The following is a 23,311-nucleotide window of genomic DNA, read 5'->3' on the forward strand; positions in this document are numbered from 1 at the left end:
TATTATCTTTGTTAAATTTGCCTTTAGTCAGATGGCTAGAAGGGGAACACTGGACAAAAATGAAAAGATTCAAAATCAGTAAAAGAGCTGTAGCTCTCTGTGTGCAGAGAACAAAAAGACAGCTTGATTGCAAAGACAAGCTGATTGCAAAGACAAGCCCTACGAGGAGAGGCTGAGGGAGTTGGCATTGTTTAGCCTGGAGAAGAGGGGGCTCAGGGGAGACCTTATTGCTGTCTACAACTACCTGAGGGGTAGTTGTAGCCAGGAGGAGGTTGCTCTCTTCTCTCAGGTGGCCAGCACCAGAACGAGAGGACACAGCCTCAAGCTACGCCAGGGGAAATTTAGGCTTGAGGTGAGGAGAAAGTTCTTCACTGAGAGAGTCATTGGACACTGGAATGAGGTGGTGGAGTTGCCGTCCCTGGAGCTGTTCAAGGCAGGATTGGACGTGGCACTTGGTGCCTTGGTCTAGCCTTGAGTTCTGTGGTAACAGGTTGGACTTGATGATCTATGAGGTGATACTGTGATACTGTGACATGATGCATTTGTTTTCTTTTTTAGAGTAAGATAACTCTGTCAGGATTATGTAGTTTATATAGGAGAAGGTAACTTAATATTATCCAATTGTCTTATAAAGATTAGGAGTTTTTATATTAATTAAATGAATGGAAGGTACTGATCTAAGGTAATATTCCTTTTACCTTGAACCAGTGCTCATGTTGGCATGGTGTGATGGGTTAGAGTAGATCACTTCCCCAGTAAATTTGCTACAACTCAGAATTTGGAAAGTCAGAAAAAAGAAATTGTATTTTTTGTAACAGTATAAGGAGAATAAACTACTACAGAATATAATAACCTTAAGGAAGATGGGGATGGGGTTCAAGTAGCAGTGAAGTGGCAAAGCAGCAGCCAAAACGGTGGCGGGTGAGTTAGCAGTGGGCGCAGCAGAAGCAGCAGAAACAGCAAGGGGGAGATACAAGCTGTGCTTCCTGACATTAGATGCTCCATATTAACTAATCATTGGAGTCATTGGACACTGGAATGGGCTGCCCCGGGATGTGGTGGAGTCGCCGTCCCTGGGGCACTTCAAGGCAGGATTGGACGTGGCACTTGGTGCCATGGTTTAGCCTTGAGCTCTGTGGTAAAGGGTTGGACTTGATGATCTGTGAGGTCTCTTCCAACCGTGATGATACTGTGATACTGTAATCCATTGTTGCCATTTCATGGCCTGTCCCTGGAATGTTCACCTCTCCACTGAGAGACTCCAATACTCTTCCACTTCTGAGTTTCTCTGTTCCCATTTTTTTTTGTCTGAGCTAGAAATCTAGCTCAAGCTGCCACACGTGTCCATGGTGGTCTTAGGTTGAAAGCTGGACTTGATGAGTTTGGATGTCTTTTGCGACTGAAACAATTCTATGACTCTGTTGTGTATTGACACTGAGTCTATACGTGATATAGAAGGTCTGTCAATGTGCAGAATTTTTATGTTGTTGATATTTGCATAAACATGAAGCTCCAAAATCTACCCTCTTCAAAGGCAAGAGCATTTTTCTTTCTGGTCTTCTGTAATGCTTGTCTGATCTTGGGCAGTAATGAAGCAATGATGGGTAAAATACCACTTTGGTAATGCTAATAGTATTTTGCAAGATCCTTACTTTTATGCATGCAACTGCTCAATCTGTGAAATTGATCTATAAAAACATCAGAGCTACTTTTCAGTAGTTTATATCCCAGTTCTGAGCACTCCTGTAGATGGTTTTATAATTTCATAATGATGACTTGCACATGAAAGCTATAAGATGATGCTCTAGTGAATGCATTTGAGAAGTGAGTGTACCACAAGTGATTTTTCATAGGATCACAGAATGCTAGGGGTTGGAAGGGACTCAAGATCATTCAGTCCAACCCCCCTGCCAGAGCAGCACAATACTATCAAACACAGATCACAGAGGACCACATGCAGACAGGCCTTGAAAGTCTCCAGAGAAGGAGACCCCACAACCTTTCTGGGAAGCCTGTTTCAGTGCTCTGTGACCCTCACAGTAAAGAAGTTCCCCCTCATGTTGAGGCAGAACCTCTTTGTCTGAAACTTACACCCATTGCTCCTTGTCCTATCCCAGGGAACAAGTGACAAAATCCTGTCCCCCAGCTCCTGACCAGCCTTCAGATACTTACAAACATTTTTTTCTTCTGAAGTTTAACAAGAAATTCTGGGTTTTATTCTCTCATGGATCACTGTCAGGTAGATTTTTCCTCCTGCTCACCATTTTGGAGAAACTGTTAATGTGCCTTTACTCCACCTTATCCTACATAGAATTATTTTTGAACAAGGACAGGACAAAGTTACAATTGGCATTGCTGCTGGCAACGCAATTCAGGAGGTTTTGGGTTTGGGACTTTATGGTTATTTAGGTACTACTAAATAAAACAGGCTAGATGCTGTTACTTGTCCTCAAAGTGATCTAACATGAAATGGTATATATTCGCACTAGTAAATGCTTTTCTTCCTGAATCCAGGACTTTGCATTCAGACTGAGTGTTAGAAACAGTCCCTGTAATTCTTTATGTGCCAAGCTGTGGTTCTTGTTTGATTAGTAGGTTTTTTTGTCTAAAAAGAGCGGGTTTTTTGGTCATCATAAGCTTAGGCTAAGGGACCATGCTAGCTAGCATTCGTGCAGCATGACTGACTGGAGACCAGAGCCTATATTTTGTCTCTTGTTATTTGCTAGCTGGTCTTGATTCAGATCAAGAATCCTTATTTTCCATCCAGTGCTTTTTATCATGTACACTGATAGTTAAATAGAAGTTATTTCCCTCTTCTGACTTGGGTAGCAAATTGCTCTCAGAATTATGATGAAAAATCCTTGCCAAATATGCAAATTGAGAATTGCAAGGCTAATGCATGGAGTTCCATTAATTTACTAAACACTATGCTCTTGCAAAAGTTTTTGAGGTAAATGCTACCTTTGGGAGAAAAGAAACTTAAAGTATTTAACTAGGTCCTTTAACACCATGATCCAGGTGATTTTGTTTGCCAGAAATGACCCACAATGTGAGATCTAGAGATGCACTTAGAAGAAAAGGCTATATAGCTGCAGATCTTCAAATGAGCTATCCATGTGTATTTCTACAACCATCCCTCTTGCAATCCTCTCACAGAATTAAGGATCTAGTAGTTAAGAACAGCAGCAAAGAGGAACTTGACCTGCAATTTTTAATGCTTAGTGGTTAAGAACAGCAGCAAAGAGGAACTTGACCTGCAATTTTTAATGCTTTATGATTCTAGAATGAAGGAAATGGGGCTTGTAATATATTCCTGCACAGTATATAAAAAAAACATGATAAAGATGCTGTTTAAAATGTTGTAGGAATTGCAAAAATAATAGTAAAAAACTCAGTAAATCTATCTACCTGTACACTTGCTTGTAATTTTGCCCACAATATCCCTGTACAAATAGATAGTAGGTCAGTAGAGTGTGTTTCATTTCTCTAGAGGCCATATTAAGCCAGACAAAGTGTTAAAGTTTCATTTTACAGCTTCTTTCCTGGGACAAGTTCCACAAATCACTATTAGTGGAGTAAAACTGACATCTTAGACAACGAGCTGCATTTATTTTGACAATATTTCAACTGTTTTCTATCTAGGTAATTGTTCCCAGTTTAGATGACATACAGCAAGCCATCAATCGCATGATTCAGTTAATACTGGAAGTAAGTCGTGGAGTTGCTCAGTGGGGACAGAGACACTTGAAAAAATCTAGTTTAAAAGCAGAATCACATACACAGCAAGGCTTTACATCACCAAGAAAAACGGCCAAAAAAGGGGAAAGTAAGTGATCTGAATTTTGGATTTATTTCAGCTTTGTATACCATTTGCAACTAAACTCACTTGCCTTCAAAGAGGCCAGGAATTTTGAATTCATTAAAAAAATGTTTTGGTTAAAGTGGTTGCCTTTTACAGAAACAGCTTTCCAGGCTTATGTGGAGCATTAGAATTTTGGAGGATAAATAAACAGAAAAAATCTTAGAAAAAAAGCTAAATTCTGAATCTCCTGTTTATTTTGAGGCAAAGTAAGCTTGTTAATTTATCTTTTATTCTTACCGTGAAATGTAGCTATAATGATGTAGTTCAACTCTAAACCATGATTGGTCCTGCCTGACCAACCTGATCTCCTTTTATTATCAGTTTACCTGCCTGGTGAATGTGAGGGAAGACTGTTGGTGGAGTCTACTTGGACTTCAGTAAAGCCTTTGACACTGTCTGCCACAACAAGCTCCTGGCAAAGCTGTCAGGTCGTGGCTTGGACAGATTCACTCTGGTATGGGCCAAGAACTGTCTGGAAGGCTGGGCCTAGAGGGTGGTGGCAAATGGTGCCACATCCAGTTGGCAGCTGTCACTAGTGGTGTGCCCCAAGGATCAGTGCTGGGCCCAGGCCTGTTCAACATCTTTATTGATGATCTGGACCAGGGGATCGAGTCCAGCATCAGTAAGTTTGCAGATGACATCAAGCTAGGAGAAGGTGTGGAGCTGTTGGAGGGTAGGAGAGGGGACCTAGACAGATTGGATGGGTGGGCAGAGGCCAATGGGAGGACATTGAACAAGGCCAAGTGCAGGGTTCTGCACTTTGGCCACAACAACCCCAAGCAGCACTACAGGCTGGGGACAGAGTGGCTGGAGAGCAGCCAGGAAGAAAGGGACCTGGGGGTACTGGTAGATAGTAGACTGAAGATGAGGCAGCAGTGTGCCCAGGTGTCCAAGAGAGCCAATGGCGTCTTGGTCTGTATCAGGAACAGTGTGGCCAGTAGGACAAGGGAGGTTATTCTTGCCCTGTACTCAACATTGGTCAGGCCACACCTTGAGTTCTGTGTCCAGTTCTGGGCTCCTCAATTCAAGAGAGATGTTGAGGTGCTGGAAGGTGTCCAAGAAGGGTGACAAAGCTGGTGAGGGGCCTGGAACACAAACCCTATGAGGAGAGGCTGAGGGATCTGTGGTGGTTTTTTTTCCTAGAGAAGAGGAGGCTCAGGGGTGACCTCACTGCTGTCTACAACTACCTGAAGGGACATTGTAGCCAGGTGGGGGTTGCTCTCTTCTGCCAGGCAACCAGCAACAGAACAAGGGGACACAGTCTCAAGTTGTGCCAGGAGAAGTTTAGGCCGGATGTTAGGAGGAAGTTGTTGCCAGAGAGAGTGATTGGCATTGGAATGGGCTGCCCAGGGAGGTGGTGGAGTCACTGTCCCTGGGGGTCTTCAAGAAAAGCCTGGATGAGGCACTTAGTGCCATGGTCTGGTTGACTGGCCAGGGCTGGGTGCTAGGTTGGACTGGATGATCTTGGAGGTCTCTTCCAACCTGATTGATTCTATGATTGTAGATTATCTCTCATTGGAATATTGAGATAAAACAAGAGCTAATTTAATAATTAGATTTCAGTAAAGATTTTAATTACTGGTATGTTGCTAGAATGGATTATAAAGCACTTAAAAGTATTTGTTCATGTGAATATTCAATCTACAGATAAACTTATATTCATTCTAGCCAGATTCTTTTGTCTTCAGTATAATTTCTAAGCATCTTTCCGTATGCTTTGCAAGTGTCCACTAGAACCTGAATATATTTTTGTCATCAGGTTCTCAGCTGCTTGATTGAGCCACAGTTGTATCTTTATTGTGATTAATTTAAATAGTCTTTAATATTTTGAAAAAAATTACTTTTGATAGTTCAGAGCTGGGACTTTACTCTTCTGATGTGCTTTGTATGATTTTATCAACTTAAATGGGCTTCAAGCAGGGTAACAGGAAACTATCCTCCTCAGACAGCCATAGCCTTTTCCTCTGCAGTGTTGAAATACATCAAGTAACCATTTTCATTAGTTTTGAACTACTCTGCAGTGGTACCTGGAGGCATATGGTAATTTTTGGACACTGGCAAGTATAGAACAATATGAGATTTTGTTTCCAGTGGTGAGGTCCCTGTAAAGGTCTTCAGACAAGAAGATAAATTGGAGCTGCACTAGATCCCCTTCCATTAAGCTATGTGTGTGATGAGAAGAGTGGATTTTTCTTCTTAGTTTTCTTAAACCTGCTTCAAAGTGCATTAATCATTGTTATGACCGAAGTAATGTATTAGATTGCAGGGATATCAGCATCTATATTGACCCTGATTGTCTGAGCAGGTCATCAAAGATGAAGGAGAATCATTATACATAGTATTTCTTTTATTTCTAGTGAGTTTACTTGTAGTTCTTAAAGCAGACAGGGTTTCTGTTTCGACATCATCAGTGTAACTGAAGCAGCAGCTACCAGTGGCTAAACTACCTTCCAAAACATATTTAGGGGCAAGAGATTTAGGAAAATGTCCAGATTGTCCTTTCTCTTTTTTGTTTTTCTTTTTTTTAAAAGTTATTTAGTTCTAATGTCTTTAGGCAAGACTAAAGAGACATTGAAATTAGCAGTTTATAAGACCAGTGCAGCTCCAAAACACAACGAGTTGTCTCCACATTCATTTATATGAGGCTTAGCTAAGTTTAGCATCTTTCTGAAAACACTAAGTAGAATAACAAGAGGTTATTTACTTGAAACATGTTGGAGTTTAAGAAACTTACACTTTTTTAGCATTTTGTAAAATCAAAAAACTTTTAATATATTAATTTTATGAAAAGATGGAGGATATTCGAGGCCTTGACATGCTCTAGTTACAGACAAAATATATTGCAGAAAATGAGATATGTGAATTAAGAAGACCAATTTTTTCCTATTTAGAAACATACTCTAGACTGAATTTGTTCTAGCCGCACAGAGCCTGGCCTGGACTAGAACTTGGTACTTTCATATGAAGCAGTCTGAAGATATTTAGAGAAAAATATTCAGCCTTACTAAAGGCCACCATTGTTTAACATGGCATGCATATGTTTAGAAGAGAATTCTAACCAGACTTCTAATGGTTCATTGATTTACTTATAATGCTTTTCCACAGAAGGAGCTGAAGATGTGCATCTGAGAAAGCAAAGAAATTTTTACTCTGGTGTTGCAGAACATGAAGATATTTCTAAATTAGTTTTGTTCCTCTCTTCTTCTGTGAATTCCGTGAGAGAATTAGCTACTGAATTTCTGCAGAACTTTCAGAAATATAATGTGCTGTGGACAGAAGACAGAGATGCCAAAATTCAGGTGAGTTTAATGATGATCACCTACAGGACTGTTCTTCATTCATCTTACCTTTTGAGATCAGAAAACATTGAGGAAAAAAATCAGTGAAAAATATGTAGAATGGCTAAAGTTATGGCTATTATTTTTTTGTCTCTGAATAGTAACAATAGTGTATGTCCTAAGCAGAAGTAATAGCATGGCACCTAATTTTTGTGTTGATGTCTGTTTTTTCCAGCTTCTCTACAACTCTAGATACTGATAAACTGGTAAATTTGTTAATGACTTCATTTCTAGTTCTTGTTGCTTTGGGATTTTGTTTTGAGTTTCTGTTGTTGTCATTGTCATTTGAGGAACTCTAGATTTTGGGCCACAAGAAAGTACCCCAGTGTAACAATGTACATCACAACCCATAGAAATTCCCACAACGTTAATGCTGATAATAGTGCACTTTTTTCTATGGAAAAGGTTTACTTTGAATTTATTACATGTTTCTGTTCACAGTTCTATAGCTATTTTAGGATTTAGCATTCTGTATCCTATAGCTATTTTAGGATTTAGTATTCTATATTCCAAGAAGAATCATCTGTTCTCAGTTGTTTGAATTCATAAGATGACTCAAGTGTGCTTGAAAGAAAATCATGTCTACTATGGGAAGAAAACATTATTTTCCAGGAATTACAAGGCTATAGGGCTTCTGCTTCAGAATATTTCACATTGTCCTCATACATCAGAGTTTTATTTTCGACTGAATCTGGATTCAGTATAAGAAGATTGGCTTCTGTATCTATTGTATTTAACTTTGGCTTCATCGAGTTTTCTATTACCTTGGTTTTAACTCAGCTGAACCCTCTTAGTCCACTCACAACTAGCACCTCTCCCTCTCCTCCTGGTGAGCAAGAACGTGAAGGACTTGAAAGGAGGAGATGAGATAAAAAGGATTTAACTATTTCAGAGAAATCAGATAACACAAAGAGAACAAATACCTGCATTTATAGCAACAGGGAAACAGGCAAAAATGCAAACTGTACACACACACACACACCCCTGAACCAAAGCACACTCCTGCCCAGAAATGGGGAAAAAAAACCCAAAGCCAGGAACAGGAAATTTTACAAGCTATGGAGTACACTCCAAATCACATAACCCATTTTGGCTGTGGCCAGCTTTTTCCTGTTGCAGCAAGTAGGACTTGACCATGGTGCTCTTGGCTGTCATTGCACCACTCTGATGGGTGAGGGGGACCTCCCTTGTCCCTTCTGGTGGGACCAGCCAGCTGAAACCAATATACCAGTCATTTATTTAATAAACTACATTATATACACATAGATCTATGAATATTATATCACCTGGCTTACTACAGGACCATTGATGTTTTTCAGTGTCACAGTGAAGTTTTGCAGTTTATATGGACTAGCAAAACTAACTTTCTATTCAGAGGTGAGAATTTACTGTTAGTACAATTAACATTTAAGTCTAATCACGAGCAGCAACTAGATCAAACTAATAATTCACAAAATTACTACCTTGATCTAGTTGCTACTTGTGAAAAGGATACACTACAGAGAAAGCCTCAATAATAGTGCAGTTGGGTTTTATATGCCCTAGTTTCTACTGGTCTTTTTAGCACTATGCTAACCCTTTCAGGGCCAGTCTGGATTTTCTCATGCAAACGAAGAGAAGTGGGAAGATTTGGACCTTTATTACTTTCCCATGCAATGTAGGCATATTGAATACAGTTATTGTATAACATTTCTCAAATGAAGCTTTTCAGAATCACAAAAAGTTTTGTACACTTAAGTTCTGCTTATGGAACTACTTAGAAAATATGTTTCTTGTAATTGTTTCACACATAAGTGGGCTAATGGGGTAGTCTTCTAGTAAGTGTGAACATTTAATCTCTGTCACCTGTTTTCACAATGCTGGAAGACATTTAACATGTCTTGCATAATGTTTCTCTGTTAAATATGATTGGAATTTCACAACAAGCTTGACAGTTAGTGACAGAGAAACTGATAAACCTGAATGCCTCATCACATGTATCTTACTGTGTTAGCAAGGCTATAGAAGGCTAAAACCAGGTAGAATGGCTTTTATTATAAGTAATTTCTGAATGACTGTTGTCACTTATTTTACCAAAAATATGAAAAAAAGGACATTTGACATTTTAAACCACCTGCAGCAATTTTTGGCTGGCTGTCCATCTCTGACTGAAATTAAGGAAGAAATTCTACAGTATGCTATGTTTGAGAAAGAGATAGAAGATTTCAAACCTATTTTTATTCTTGGTCCACTTGAAATGCATACAGGTATGATATTTTCTTATGTTTGTATGTACAACATAGTAATGAATATTAAGTCATGGTATTTGGTTTATTCTTGGATGTAAATGCTCTTCAGAAATTACTGTCCTCTCTAACTAATATATGCCTTCTAAGAAATCTGTCTTGAAGAAAACCCCTCCATTCTCCTTGCTTTTTCCTCTTTGGAGTGACAAAATTGAATTCTGTCATGGCTCTGAAGTTATCATAGAGGCTTACTAAAGATTTACCAAGTATGTATTGACAATGATTTGATCATCTCTCATCTCTGGGACCAGGTCAACCAGTATAAGAGCACTGGAAACATAAATCACCTTCTTTGGTATTGAGACATGACTAGTACATAGCTTTGTTAGGTGCTTTTTCACTGTTGCTGTTTCCACATGAGATATGGCTCATTCTCATGTTCAGTGTCCACAGCTCTCAGAATATCATGTTTTCCCATCCACTGTAATGTATTTAAAGGTAGAAAAGCTGTTACCCAGACCTGGTGTTGGAATGTATTCTCTCACACAGAATGTGTTCCCTCAGTTCTGTACAGCACCATGGCTGGGCTTCTGTGGTCCTGCCAACCTGGTACACATAGAATGGTTTGGGTTGTAGATGTTGGTAAATATGATCTAGTTCCAATCCCCCTGCCATGGCTTGGAACACTTTCTGCTAGACCAGGCTGCTCAGAGCAGCATCCAACCTGACCTTGAACACTGACAGGGAGAGCACATCCATAATTTCTATCATAGAATCAACTAGGTTTGAAGAGACCTGCAAGATCATCCAGTCCAACCTAGCACCCAGCCCTAGCCAGTCAACTAGACCATGGCACTAAGTGCCTCATCCTGTCTTTTCTTGAACACCTCCAGGGATGGTGATTCCACCACCTCCCTGGGCAGCCCATTCCAATGCCAATCACTCTCTCTGTCAAGAACTTCCTCCTAACATCCAGCCTAGACCTCCCCCACTTATGAATAATCTGTGCCAGTGCCTCAAAACCCTCACAGCGAAGATTTATTTCCATATATAAAATATAAATCTACCCTCTTTAAATTTTTAACCATTGCTCCTCATTCAATTCCTACACTCCTTGATGAAGAGTTCCTGCCCACCTTTCCTGTAAGCCCCCTTTAAGTTCTGAAGAGCTCCTATAAGGTCTCCCCAGAGCTACCTCTGGGCTGAACAATCCCGCCTCTCTCAGCCTGTCCTCATAGTGGAGGGGCTCTAGTCCTCTGATCATTTTTGTGGCACTCCTCTGAAAGTGCTCCAACAGGTCTATGTCCTTCCTATATTGGGGACCTCCGGGGTGGATACAGTACTCTAAGCAGGGTTTCACAGGAGTGTAATAGAGGGGAAGAATCGCATCCCTTCACCTGCTGGTCACATTTCTTTAGATGCAGCCCAGGCTGTGAGCACACGTTGATGGCTCAAGTTCAGTTTTTCATTCATCAGCATGCCCAAGTTCTTCTGTGCAGGGCCCCTTTCAATCCACTCATCACCTAGTCTGTATTTGTGCTTGCGATTGCCCTGACCAGGCTCACTGATTGTATTATTGGTCACGTTGTTTTCTCTTTGGTTGTGTTATTTGGACTTGATGATCTATGAGGTCTCTTCCAACCTTGGTGATACTGTGAAAATGTATTCTCTGCAGGCAGCTACTTGGTGAAGAATTAAGCTGTTTGTGCTACGATAAGAGAAGCAAGGATTCCAGTGGCACTTAACCCCTCTCACTGCACGGATTATGTAGCTAGCACATCTTCTCTGGACCAGCATCCCCAGTCTTTTGGGTTTTACTTTCTGTGGCAGATGTTAGCATGGTTGCTATCTAGGGACAAGCAGTAAATGCATCCCTTTCCAAATATCACTGTGGTACATTTCTAAAGAGCAACTCCCATCTTCTCAGAGATTAGATTGATTAGACTGAGAAATCATCTCTGTGCAACTTGTCTTCATCATACATCAGAGAAGGCTGAAGCCACACACTTTGATGGCTGGAGTTCATTTCAGGATTTGGTGGCATCCTTAGCTTCCTCTCAGAGAATAAGGAAAATTGTCAGGCTGTTGACTGCATATCCTCATCTAGTTCCTGGAGACAATTTGTACTAATGAAATCACTTTGGAGACAATTAATTCACTCAGAAAACTCTTGCTGTCTCTTATTCTGTGACCAACAGTGATAAGCAATGCTGTATTAAAAAAAATACAGATTTTGTTGATGGTCACAATACTCTTTCATCTGTGACCACTGCATCAGAGAGAGCCCTAGAGAGTCCTCTAGGTTTAAGAATAGGATATTAAATATTTTTGTGATCTGAGGAAGCAGATGTTTTTCTTGGACTCACTTTAGTTTTGAAATTGGTTTGTTTTCATTTAGATATTCTAGCTTTTGCACAGAGCACAGTACTCATCTTGAATTATTCTTGGGTTTCAGGAATAAGATTTTTAATGCTAATAGCCACAGTATGAAAGAAGAAATTACATTGTTGCAGAAAACCTGCTAGCTTGCTGTGTGAACGTGGTCAAGGCCCCACAGATCGGTGTGAACTAAGGCAATGCCACAGGGACCCCAGACAATTCCATGTGAATTAAGCCAGAGACATTTATTGATCATTTTGGCTCTCGTTATAGAGCCTCAGAGCATAGAGCACACCCCTACACATTAGCATAATTAGGCAAGGACAACCCACTCTATCTGCATAAACCATGCCTTGTTTTCCTCATTAATGAGGTGTCTATTATCTATCTTTTCTGAGATAAGGTAGCCAGCAGCTGGTGGGAACCAAGGTCAGCATCTGCCTGTTATTATCCTTCTTCACTTTGCATTCATTCCCACATTACATCTGCTGTAAAATTTGTTTTGTGAACTCGAAGGTGATATGCTCTTAATATATTTTGCTTTCTTTCATGGGAGTACAAAATGCTGCCTATGAAAATGCTAATCTATTCTGATAAGAAGTGAGAGTGCCAGTTCTTTGAGCACTGGTTTGTGTTCATATGTTAACTGCATACAATACTACATGACATCTTGCAGTTTTCATTGTGTAACATTCCAAATTCCAGTACTGAAATCCCAAAATGCTATTTCCTCAACAAGTATGAACCATTGAAATATCTGATCTTTATGTATTTGCTTAGGACATTTCCAAAGTATTTCCTGAAAATCTACCCTAGTAAGTAGGCATTTTTTAGTCTTAATAATCTTCTTTATATGTTCTGCTAGATAAGATTGCCAATATATTACACAATATGCAATAAACCAGCAGTAACATATTTAAATGTAGTTGTAATTGTTATGAAGGCTAAAATGCAGTACCTAGGTTAGTTGTCAGCTTTTCCTAATTGCTTTTAAAGAATGTATGATGTGACAAAAAAATAAAAGATGCATATTGAATTTTTTTTTTTCATATTTTTAACTTTTTCAAAATCAGAACCTCTGAAAATAGCTTTAGCAACTGAAGCCAGAACCTGGAAGATGCTCCTCTGTCGTTACTTAAATGAAGAATATAAAAATAAAATGATGGACATGATGTCATTCATAGCTGAATATTTGAAGAAATTGTCTCGACCTCTGCAGGATTTAGATGACATCAGATTTGCAATGGAAGCTTTAGCTGTCATACGTGAAAATGATGTAGAAATGGATATGACTCTGGGACCTATTGAAGTAAGATGACTTTTAACTTTTTATCCTTATTAAAATTAGAATCATAGAATCAGTCAGGTTCAAAGAGACCTCCAAGATCATCGAGTCCAACCTAGCATCCTGCCACCTCCAATCAACCAGACCATGGCACTAAGTGCCTCATCCAGTCTTTTCTTGAACACCTCCAGGGACGGTGACTCCACCACCTCCCTGGGCAGCCCATTCCAATGCCAATCACTCTCTCTGTGAAGAACTTCCTCCTAACATCCAGCCTATACTTTCCCCGGCACAACTTGAGACTGTGTCCCCTTGTTCTATTGCTGGTTGCCTGGGAGAAGAGTCCACCCCCCACCTGGCTACAATGTCCCTTCAGGTAGTTGTAGACAGCAATGAAGTTTTGAGGACTAAATTACATTAGTAGATTTTCTTTGAAATCTTTATTACAAATTGCAAAGTAATCTTAAATATATTCTTGGAAATGCAGTTAAAATACATAATTCTGAATTTCTTTTTTCCTCTAGGAAGCCTATTCTATTTTAAATAAATTTGGAATTGAAGTCACAAAAGAAGAATCAGAAGGAGTTGATTCACTCAGATATTCCTTTAATAAATTACAGACCAAAGCTGTAAGTGTATAAAACTTTGTTAATTTCCATTTGTCTTCTTGGGTTTGTTTTTTTTTTTTGGTTTTTTTTTTTTTTAAAGTATCAATGACAGTGTGGGGCTGATTGTCACTCCCTTCTTGTGGGAATGCAAAGTGAAGAAGGATAATAACAGGTAGATGCTGACCTTGGTTCCCATCAGCTGCTGGCTAACTTATCTCAGAAAGCATAGATAATGGACACCTCATTAATGAGGTAAACAAGGCATGGTTTATGCAGATGGAGTGAGTTGTCCTTGCCTAATTATGCTAATGTGTAGGCGTGTGCCTTGTGCCCTGAGGGTGTATATTGAGAGCCAAAATGGTCAATAAATGTCTCTGGCATAATTCGCATTGAACCGTCCGGAGTCCATGTGGCATCGCCTTGATCACATTGATCTGTGGGGCCTTGACCACATTCCCACAGCAAGCTAATCATGTTTCTGCAACACCCTCTGTCATCTCACTCTTGGCCTCAGCTGCACACCAGTGTTTTATTAGTATGTTCATTTACTGATTTTAATTTTATAGCCCTTTAATATTTAATTATTATTGTAGCTTTTAAATATGTGTTTAACCCCTACAAGAAATTAAAGCATTTACTATGTCTTTCTGCACTCCTTCATTTCTATTTTTTGTGTTGTTCTTGTCTCATCAGGAAAATTACTATCCTTATAATACCTGGTTTTAAAAATTGCATACTCTGCCAATGCCCTTGCCCCTAAGTGGTGATTGCACATTTACCTTTATTGCTTAGGACAGCCTTATATCCCTCGAAAGTTATAGAATATTGCCTGCAGTGTAGATAGTTAGATTGAAATATGCTGATACCTTTATGGAGCAATTAAGTTCCACAGACTGACCAGTCTGGAAATGCTACATGCTTGGGGCAGTGTGGCTGTAGAGCTGCCTGGCAGAAAGGGATCTGGGGGTTGTAATAGACAGGCAGCTGAATATGAGCCAGCAGTGTGCCCAGGTGGCCAAGAAGGCCGATGACATTCTGGCTTGTATTAAAAATGCTGTGGCCAGCAGGAGTAGGGAGGTAATTGTCTCCTTGTACTCAGCTTTGGTGAGGCCACACCTGGAGTACTGTGTTCAGTTTTGGGCACTACAGTACAAGAGAGATGTGGAGGTGCTGGAGTGGGTCAAGAGGAGGGCAATAAAGCTGCTGAAGTGCCTGGAGAATAAATCTTATGAGGAGCGACTGAGGCAGCTGGGGATGGTTAGTCTGAAAAAGAGGAGTCTGAGGGGAGCCCTCTGCTGTCTAAAACTATCTGAAGGGACCTCGTGGAGAGATTGCTACTGGTCTCTTCTCACAGGTAATTGGAGACAGAACAAGAGGGAATGGCCTCAAGCTGAGACTGGAGAGGTTTAGGTTAGATATTAGGAAAAAGTTTTTCACAGAGAGTGGTCAGGCACTGGAATGAGCCTGGGGAGGTCGTTGAGTAACCAACCCTGGATGTGTTTAAGGATCTTTTGGATGTGGTGCTTAGAGATGTGGTTTAAGGTGAATCTTGCAGAGTAGGTTGGACTTGGTGATCCCAGGGGTCTTTACCAACCTGGATATTTCTGTGATTCTGTGAATGGACTCAAAAGCTCAAGAGTACATTTCATATTTTAGGCTATTCTTGGCTCTTTCTCCTGAGTTTTTGAACAAAGAATAAGAAAGTTGTTAAACAAAAAGCTTGAGCCGTCCATAAGAAGGAGGATGCTAACTCTTTCAGGTTTCTAAAGAAATAACTTTGATTTTAATCTCTTTTTGTGTCAGACCAGCGTTCAAGATGAATTGGTTCAAGTTCAGCCTAAATTTAAAAATCATTTGCTAGAATCAATTGTAGTTTTTCAGGAGGATGTATCCAACTTCGAAACATCATATGAAACGGTAAATAGATTTAATAGTTCTATATAAGACTTGGACTTAGCTTTTCAGTGCTTATGGTCTGCAGCAGTTAAGTGCCTGAATTTTATTCTGCTCGCCTACTAAATATTTGCCTTGGTTGCTAAGCAGTCATTGTTGTATATCAAACTTTTCAGTATGAAGAAATGGCAGTACACACAACTTTGTAAGGAAAGAAAAGAATTGGTGGTGGTACAACTTGCCACAGAATTTTAATTTCAAATTAATTTATAAATAAGTTTGGAAATTGTACACAAGTTGTGGTATCTTTGCTTATATATCAACACAGAAAAAGACATTCTCAGGCCACTCACTGCATAGTTTATTTTCCAAAGAATGAAATATGAAAAATGAAAATCTAATCCTATTGAGTTTAGGCTAAAGAATTTAAAATTTCATTGCAGTTATATTTTTCTTAGATTTACCATTGTAAATATTGCATTACCAAGGTACTTGATTGACTTTTGACTACCAAACAATATACATCTTTAAATGATCTGTAAATATACAGTAGCCTTCACTTGGTTTGAGAATTAATATTCACTTTTTTGTTAACATCTTATTTGAAAGGAAGGACCTATGGTTCCAAGTATTCCACCTCAGGAAGCCAGTAATAGGCTACAGATCTTTCAGGTAAGAAAATGAACTGGTACATTTCCAAATAATTTAAGTTAGAGAGGCTATTGCTTATCAAAACAAGATTACAATCTTTGTCACATGTGTCTTAGAGGGCATTGTTTGCAGTATGGTAAGTATGCTTCAGTTTCTATCAGGCAATGTTCTCTTTAATGTGGAAGAATTGATTGACTGATGTGTAACCTTGCTTCACTCTTTGTATTTTGTGAGCAGAAATTATCAAGTTGAAATAATAACAGCAGTAGAAGAGAGAAGAGTGAAGTATTACAACTTGATAATGACTGGAGAAAAGCAAGATTACAGATTAATCTCGAGCCGATATTTCCATCTTTTAAACATCACTTTTTCCTTTAGATAATTGTCTTTCAGCTTGACACTTGCTTGTTATGAACCTTAGTTCATGACTCTATAACCAGTTTTTAATTTCTTTTTAATCCTTTCTCTGTAAAAGATATTATGTTGAAATTTTTCCAGCAGAACATTTGTCAATTTCTTAGGTATTGTACAGTAAACTCAACCAAAATCACTTTGTTTCTATTACATATTAGATGCAATAAGAGGTTTAAGCACCTTCTGCTAGTTATTTAGGCACTTTCACAGATTTGAGTCTGTACAGAGTCTGTACAATACCTAATAAACTGTAAAAAGTAAATTCAAATTTAGTGAAAAGGCCTTTTGGTTGAGTTTACTGTATTTGGGTTTTGGGTTATTTTCCCCATAGTGATCATACCTTTTAGACACCAGGTATGCTTTGAAAGTAACTGTGTGTTTTGGCACTCTTGAGTGGTCTGGGTTTTTTTTTCAGGCTCTGTGTTTTGCCATCTAATACAAATATTTTCATTTACTCAGTGTAAAATGTTTCTTCAAATTATTGCTTCTTTTATACACTTTCACTGTTTTGATCCAATATATGGATTTGAGTAATACATTATATGACAACTATTCAAAACTTTAGAGAAAAAATATATTCAGACATTTAAGTATGCTTCCAAAAGCATTATAAAAATTTGAAAACCATTTATTATTAGACCATTTAAAATTAAAATATATAAAAATATTTTCATTGTTTCTGTGTGAATCCAAATTTTATCAGGCTAACTTTGATGAACTGTGGAGAAAGTTTATCACATATTCATCTGGTGAACAGTTGTTTGGATTGCCTGTCACAGACTATGAGGTTCTGCATAAAGTCAAGTAAGTGTGGTAATACAGTTGGTTTAGGTGTTTCCAAAGTACATAAGAAAGGATTAAGGTGCATTGCCAGAGAGCACACCCCAGGAGTAACAAATCATTAGACCAATATGGTTAGATCACTGTTCTCCAGTTTATTGCAGTGATACAGTGACTTATGTGCTAACTTAGAAGAGGTGTGCATAGCTAGCTTAGTTACGATGGTACATGTGGAAGGTACAGATAGGCTTAAGGTTGTGTGTGAGGTACAAATAGGTTAAGCTTGTATAAACAACTTGTAGGGTCAGCCTCCTGCGGCTGAACATGGGGATTTGCTTCACTGTCTTAGTTCCTGCCTCCGGGATGGACTCAAGGACACCCCTCAGAATGGGTTGCTTATGTTCATCAATTCATGTCCTCTCTTAGCAAGAAATCCATCCACAGTGCATCAGACAGGGAAATGTTACAATATAGAATGCTTCCATTGTCTAAAATTACACTTAAAAAAACCACAAAATCAGTTAATATTTTAGAGGTTTAATGAATTTGCCAGTGCAAAAGAATTCTGTTAGTTATCATGGTAACAGAACTATACCAGATTATTTTACTAATGCAAAATATTATATAGGGGAGAAGAATATTATGTCCTTGATACATATGTATATATAAAATGCACAATTACTGTATTATGTATTAAAATATGGTACGAAAAGTGAACAAAGAAAAGGCAAGTAAAGGTCAGTATATAATCATATATGAAAAATATAACTATAGCTTTTATGAAAGTCATAAGCTTTTTGAGTGACTGCACAAACAAGAATTAGAGTTTAAACTTTCTGTACCAGCCACTGCATTAGTTTGATGATGATTCATACCAGCTGATGATCTCACTGTTCCTGTCTGGTTTTAGGGCAGTCCTTTAGTTCAGATTCAAAAAGTGCTTTGTAAATAAATTCACTAATCATCCCCACTTGCCATGCTCCACTGTGCACTGTGAAACAAGGTCAGGGTACATAGGTTACTTTTGGATAAATGAAAGGTTTATAGAACTAGACTAAAACAAAACTTCCACCAAATATGTTTAGTGTGGATATTAGGTCCCTAGCACCATCTGCTCTTTTTTTGTGAATTTTATTTGTGAAGTATATTTTTCTACATTAAGAAACATAATCTAATCAATCTAACTTTAGTATTACATCTACTGGTACTGCAGTAGCATTACATATACTGTGTGTTTAACTGCTGTGAGATTTCCAAGTTACCGACTGAAATTCCCAGTGTGGTTTTCTTTTTTCCCCCCTCAGGAAGGAATTGGGCTTGCTTCAGAAATTGTATGGATTGTATGATAATGTAATAAACAGTATTGATGGCTATAATGACATACTTTGGACAGATATAGATATTGAAAAAATTAATGCTGAACTTCTGGATTTTCAAAACAAGTACGTGTGTGGTATGAATTATAACTGATGTTAATTGTGTTATGATGTAGATGGCTTCAGTAAAGCTATTTAATATGGTTAAATGCAACATTTGCATGAGTAAAGAGTGTCATAAAGTAATAAGATGCCTCAAGGAAGAGTGCAATAACATTGTACTTTCAGGTAACCAGCCTTTTAGCTGTAGTTTAGATAACCAAAAGACATACAGTGGCCTGAAGTCTTGATTTCTTTAGCTTAACCAACCAAATTGTTAGGAGAACTGAAAGTATATTGGTAAAAGGTAAATTCTTCATCTAGGACTGTTGGCCCACTGATTGTAACTTCTGAATAGAAGAATAGCTTTTCTGAGTATTTAGATCATGTTATCCTTTTTTAAAAGCAATTTCTGCCATTTAAAATACATTAACAGTGCAGAGTGCCTTAAAAAACATGGACTTGTAAAGGAGTTAGAATCATAGAATCAACCAGGTTGGAAGAGACCTCCAAGACCATCCAGTCCAACCTAGCACCCAGCCTTAGCCAGTCAACCAGACCATGGCACTAAGTGCCTCAGCCAGGCTTTGCTTCAGCACCTGCAGGGATGGTGACTCCACCACCTCCCTGGGCAGCCCATTCCAATGCCAATCACTCTCTCTGCCAACAACTTCCTCCTAACATCCAGCCTAGACCTCTCCTGGCACAACTTGAGACTGTGTCCCCTTGTTCTGTTGCTGGTTGCCTGGCAGAAGAGACCAACCCCCACCTGGCTACAGCCTCCCTTCAGGTAGTAGTAGACAGCAATGAGGTCCCCCCTGAGCCTCCTCTTCTCTAGGAAAAAACCACCACAGCTCCCTCAGCCTCTCCTGATAGGGTTTGTGTTCCAGGCCCTTCAGCAGCTTTGTTGCCCTACTCTGGACATATTCCAATGCCTCAACATCTCTCTTGAATTGAGGGGCCCAGAACTGGACAAGGGAGGTTATTCTTCCACTGTACTCAGTTAAAAATATTGCAGTAATGCTGACAGCTTAAAATTGTTATGATGCTGGTGAGAGGATTAGAGGTAATAATTTTGATTCAGAAATATTTTATAACAATATAGTTGTATTTTGAATAGATTAAAAGTAACTATGTTCTTTTAGGAAGAAATATGAAATGAAATACTAGAACAAGGTTTACAACTAAATCACTGCATCATTGAGTAAACTCCAGCTTTCCTGATAACTAACAAATGGCAAATGTGTGCTAGTTTGAAGCTAGCTAGAATGTTTTGGTGAGAACTAGATTACAGGCTAGGAAAGGAAAACAAGAGTGATATCTAATTCACTCATAGGCTTGCTGAGAGTTATAAGAACAAGAATCCAAACATAGATAAGGGAGTCTACTTCTTCTTCTGCTGAGGAGCTCAGAGCTGCATTTTTTTCCTGCCATTTCTCTGATTAATCCACTTTGCTTCCTAACCCCCTGACCAAACCTCCATTCTTTCTTGGGACTGGGGTGGGAGGTGGGAAAAGGTGGAAGGGGCGGCTGAGAGCCCCTCCTGGGGACTCAGGTTTCTGGGAGGGCTGTTGTGTTTCTGCATTACCTTTTACCTTGAAACATAGAAAATGTTCACCTTATTACAAGCCAATTCATAGTCTCCTATGTTTTTAAATTGCTGAAACAGTTCCTGTTTTGATGAAAGCAACATTTACTACTGTATCACTTGAATTCTACTGCAGGTGCCGTAGACTGCCTAAAGGACTCCAACACTGGCAAGCATTTTTAGATCTCAAGAAAAAAATTGATGATTTTAGTGAGTCTTGTCCTTTGTTGGAAATGATGAGTGATAAAGCAATGAAGCCAAGACACTGGGATCGTATTGCTGCAATAACAGGACACCAATTTGATATAGAATCTGATTCCTTTTGCCTTCGAAACATCATGGAAGCACCAATTCTTCAACATAAAGATGATATTGAGGTATACAACATAGCATTTTTTGTCTCCTTGTTTGTGTTATACTGTCAACAAAAATAATGCTATTCTTTATAAAATTATAACATTAAAAATACTTTTGTACTTTGTTAAAGTTCTTGGCTCTCAATCACATCACACAAGTTTTAAATAACATATTTTGTATAGAAGTTCTTATTCAAATGAAAAATGACGTAGGTAGCAGCTGGAATCTTTGGATGGTTATTTCTAGCCCTATCTTTTGGCCCTTTTTTTAAATAGGGAAAAAACAAGCCAACCAAATTAAAAAGCACAAAACTTGATCATGCATACCTCATTCTTTTACTGTGATTACTGTAGAGATTTGGAAACTAATCAGAAGTTAGGAGGAAAGCTCCATGCTTATTTATACTTAATATGAATGCTTTTCTAGGTCTTTATGACTTCTGAGCTTCAAAAGATTCTCCCACATTACATGAAAAAAACCCAGTGGAGTTTTGAAATGTCACTGTAAATATATGTACAGAAGCTATTGTTGCATTTATACTTGATTAAATTAACATGGAATCATTGCAAGATGAGACATTCACTTCCCTGGGCACTCTGTTCCAATGATTAACAATTCTTTAGTGAAGAAATTTTTCCTAATGTCTGATCTAAACCTTCTCTGCTGCAACTTGGGGCCATATCTTCATGTCCTATCACTTGTTACTTGTGAGAAGAGATCAACATCCACCTCACTGCAACCTCTTTTCCGGTAGTTGTAGTAAGCGATAAAGTCTTCTGTCAACTTCCTTTTCTCTGTAACAAACAACCCCAGTTCCCTGCTCTTGGGAAGACTCATGCTCTAGACCAGGGGACCTCAAACTATGTCCCGTGGGCTGGATACGGCCCCCCAGGGTCCTCAGTCCGGCCCGCCAATATTTACAGACCCCTCCCCCACCAGAGGCTGGGGGGGAAACCAAGCAACCACTTCCAGCCACTTAATCTGCTCCCTGGCCTCTGCAGCCACCAAGCACCCGCTGGGACTGGGCTGGAACCAAACTATAGTCCAGCCCCCAACATTACTGGACTGGAACCAAACTATAGTTTGGCCCCTGACAGTGTCTGAGGGACAGTGTACCAGCCCCCTGCTTAAGAAGCTTGAGGACCCCTGCTTTAGACCCTTCACCTGTTTCATTGCCTTTCTTGGACATGCTGCAGCATCTATGTGCTCCATGCATTTGTTGGACTTGACCTTTCCAACCAAAATTATTCTTAGACTCTCTACTTCTTTAAGCTGAAATGTGGGTAAGATTGATATCTCATTTGGTGATGAGTCTACATTATCACCCTAAACCTTGTAGAAGTGGTGATCCAGAAGTCCTGTTAGACAGAATAACAAAAGGTGAAACCACAGAGATGGTGTATCAGTGCATTTTCAAGTGTGCCTTTTCCAGTTATCCATACAATTAACTTGAGTGTAAAATTAGTAGTGTGATGTCTGTATTTGTGTGAGATATTTCTGTACTGTTTTATAAAATGTCATATATTGTTTTAAAATAGTCTGTTACTAGATGTGTAATGTTAGGAAACATAGGAAGCCACTTGATGGTGGCTTCAGTAGCCTGAGGGTGGTGGGATTTTGAGATTACAGGGATAATAGCAAGTGTGTTGATTTCTAATCCAGTTCAGGTTATTGCTCAATGGTTGATTGAAATTGTGATGGTTGTTCCTAGGTCAAGGCTCATGGATGTAATTAGTTTGCTTGGGGATTCATTAGTAGAGGAAGGGGTTGAACCATCATTTTTAGGGTATGGGCCTGATAGCTTTGTTAGCTGACCCTAGTAGGAAACAATATAAGAGAAGTATGGCAGGTTTTGATTCCTTTTGTGTAGGTTCAGTTCTGTCGGTGAGAGTGCGTCCAGAGTAATGACATGCATCAATATGGTTAGATCATTCACCAACTTTATTGCTCTATTACAGCTACTTTTATGCTAAATTTAGAAGAGGAGTATTCAGCTTACTTAAGATTGGTTAACACAGTATATGTGGAAGGCACAGATAGGCTAAGGCTCAGACATAAACAACTGTGGCACCACCCTCTTGTGGTCAGCAGATCCTGTCCTTGCACCTGGGAAGTGGGGGCCTCTTCAGCTGCATCATCATCTTAGCTCCTGCCTTCGAGTCGGGCTCAAGGACACGCTTCACAGCAAGGGTTGCTCATGTTTATCAAATCATGTCCCTTAGCAGCAAGAAATGCATCTGCACAACCCTACTCCTCTAAGGTGCTTGTTTTTAATTTTGTAGGAAATGAGAGGGCTGGTATACCTCCATGTTCACTTTATCATAGTGATCCTTTGGGTTCAGGCACATTTCCTTAGGTAAGGAAGTAGGCCTGCATGGGAGATGGGCATACTTTTATGTCATAGGCATAGAGCTAGTGTGTTGGGATTGAGCAGAACTGAAGTGAAAAGAACAGGCAGAATAATGGAACAGACTTAGGTAATTCTGATAAGGAGGCACAGCTGCAGAAAAGTGGCC

General features: G+C 39.2%; 1 protein-coding gene across 1 annotated transcript in view; it reads left to right on the plus strand.

The window, feature by feature from the left end:
• The window catches only part of DNAH8 (dynein axonemal heavy chain 8), a 173,005-nt gene that overhangs the window by 43,310 nt on the left and 106,384 nt on the right, over positions 1–23,311 (plus strand). Inside the window, exons 26-35 of the mRNA XM_064158308.1 lie at positions 3,643–3,826; positions 6,971–7,161; positions 9,320–9,446; positions 12,878–13,113; positions 13,614–13,718; positions 15,501–15,614; positions 16,200–16,262; positions 17,359–17,459; positions 18,740–18,877; positions 20,575–20,815. Of these exons, the coding sequence (XP_064014378.1) occupies positions 3,643–3,826; positions 6,971–7,161; positions 9,320–9,446; positions 12,878–13,113; positions 13,614–13,718; positions 15,501–15,614; positions 16,200–16,262; positions 17,359–17,459; positions 18,740–18,877; positions 20,575–20,815 (1,500 nt within the window). The remainder of the gene's footprint in view (positions 1–3,642; positions 3,827–6,970; positions 7,162–9,319; positions 9,447–12,877; positions 13,114–13,613; positions 13,719–15,500; positions 15,615–16,199; positions 16,263–17,358; positions 17,460–18,739; positions 18,878–20,574; positions 20,816–23,311) is intronic.

The sequence above is a fragment of the Pogoniulus pusillus genome, chromosome 18 (assembly GCF_015220805.1).
Source record: "Pogoniulus pusillus isolate bPogPus1 chromosome 18, bPogPus1.pri, whole genome shotgun sequence".
NCBI lineage: Eukaryota > Metazoa > Chordata > Aves > Piciformes > Lybiidae > Pogoniulus > Pogoniulus pusillus.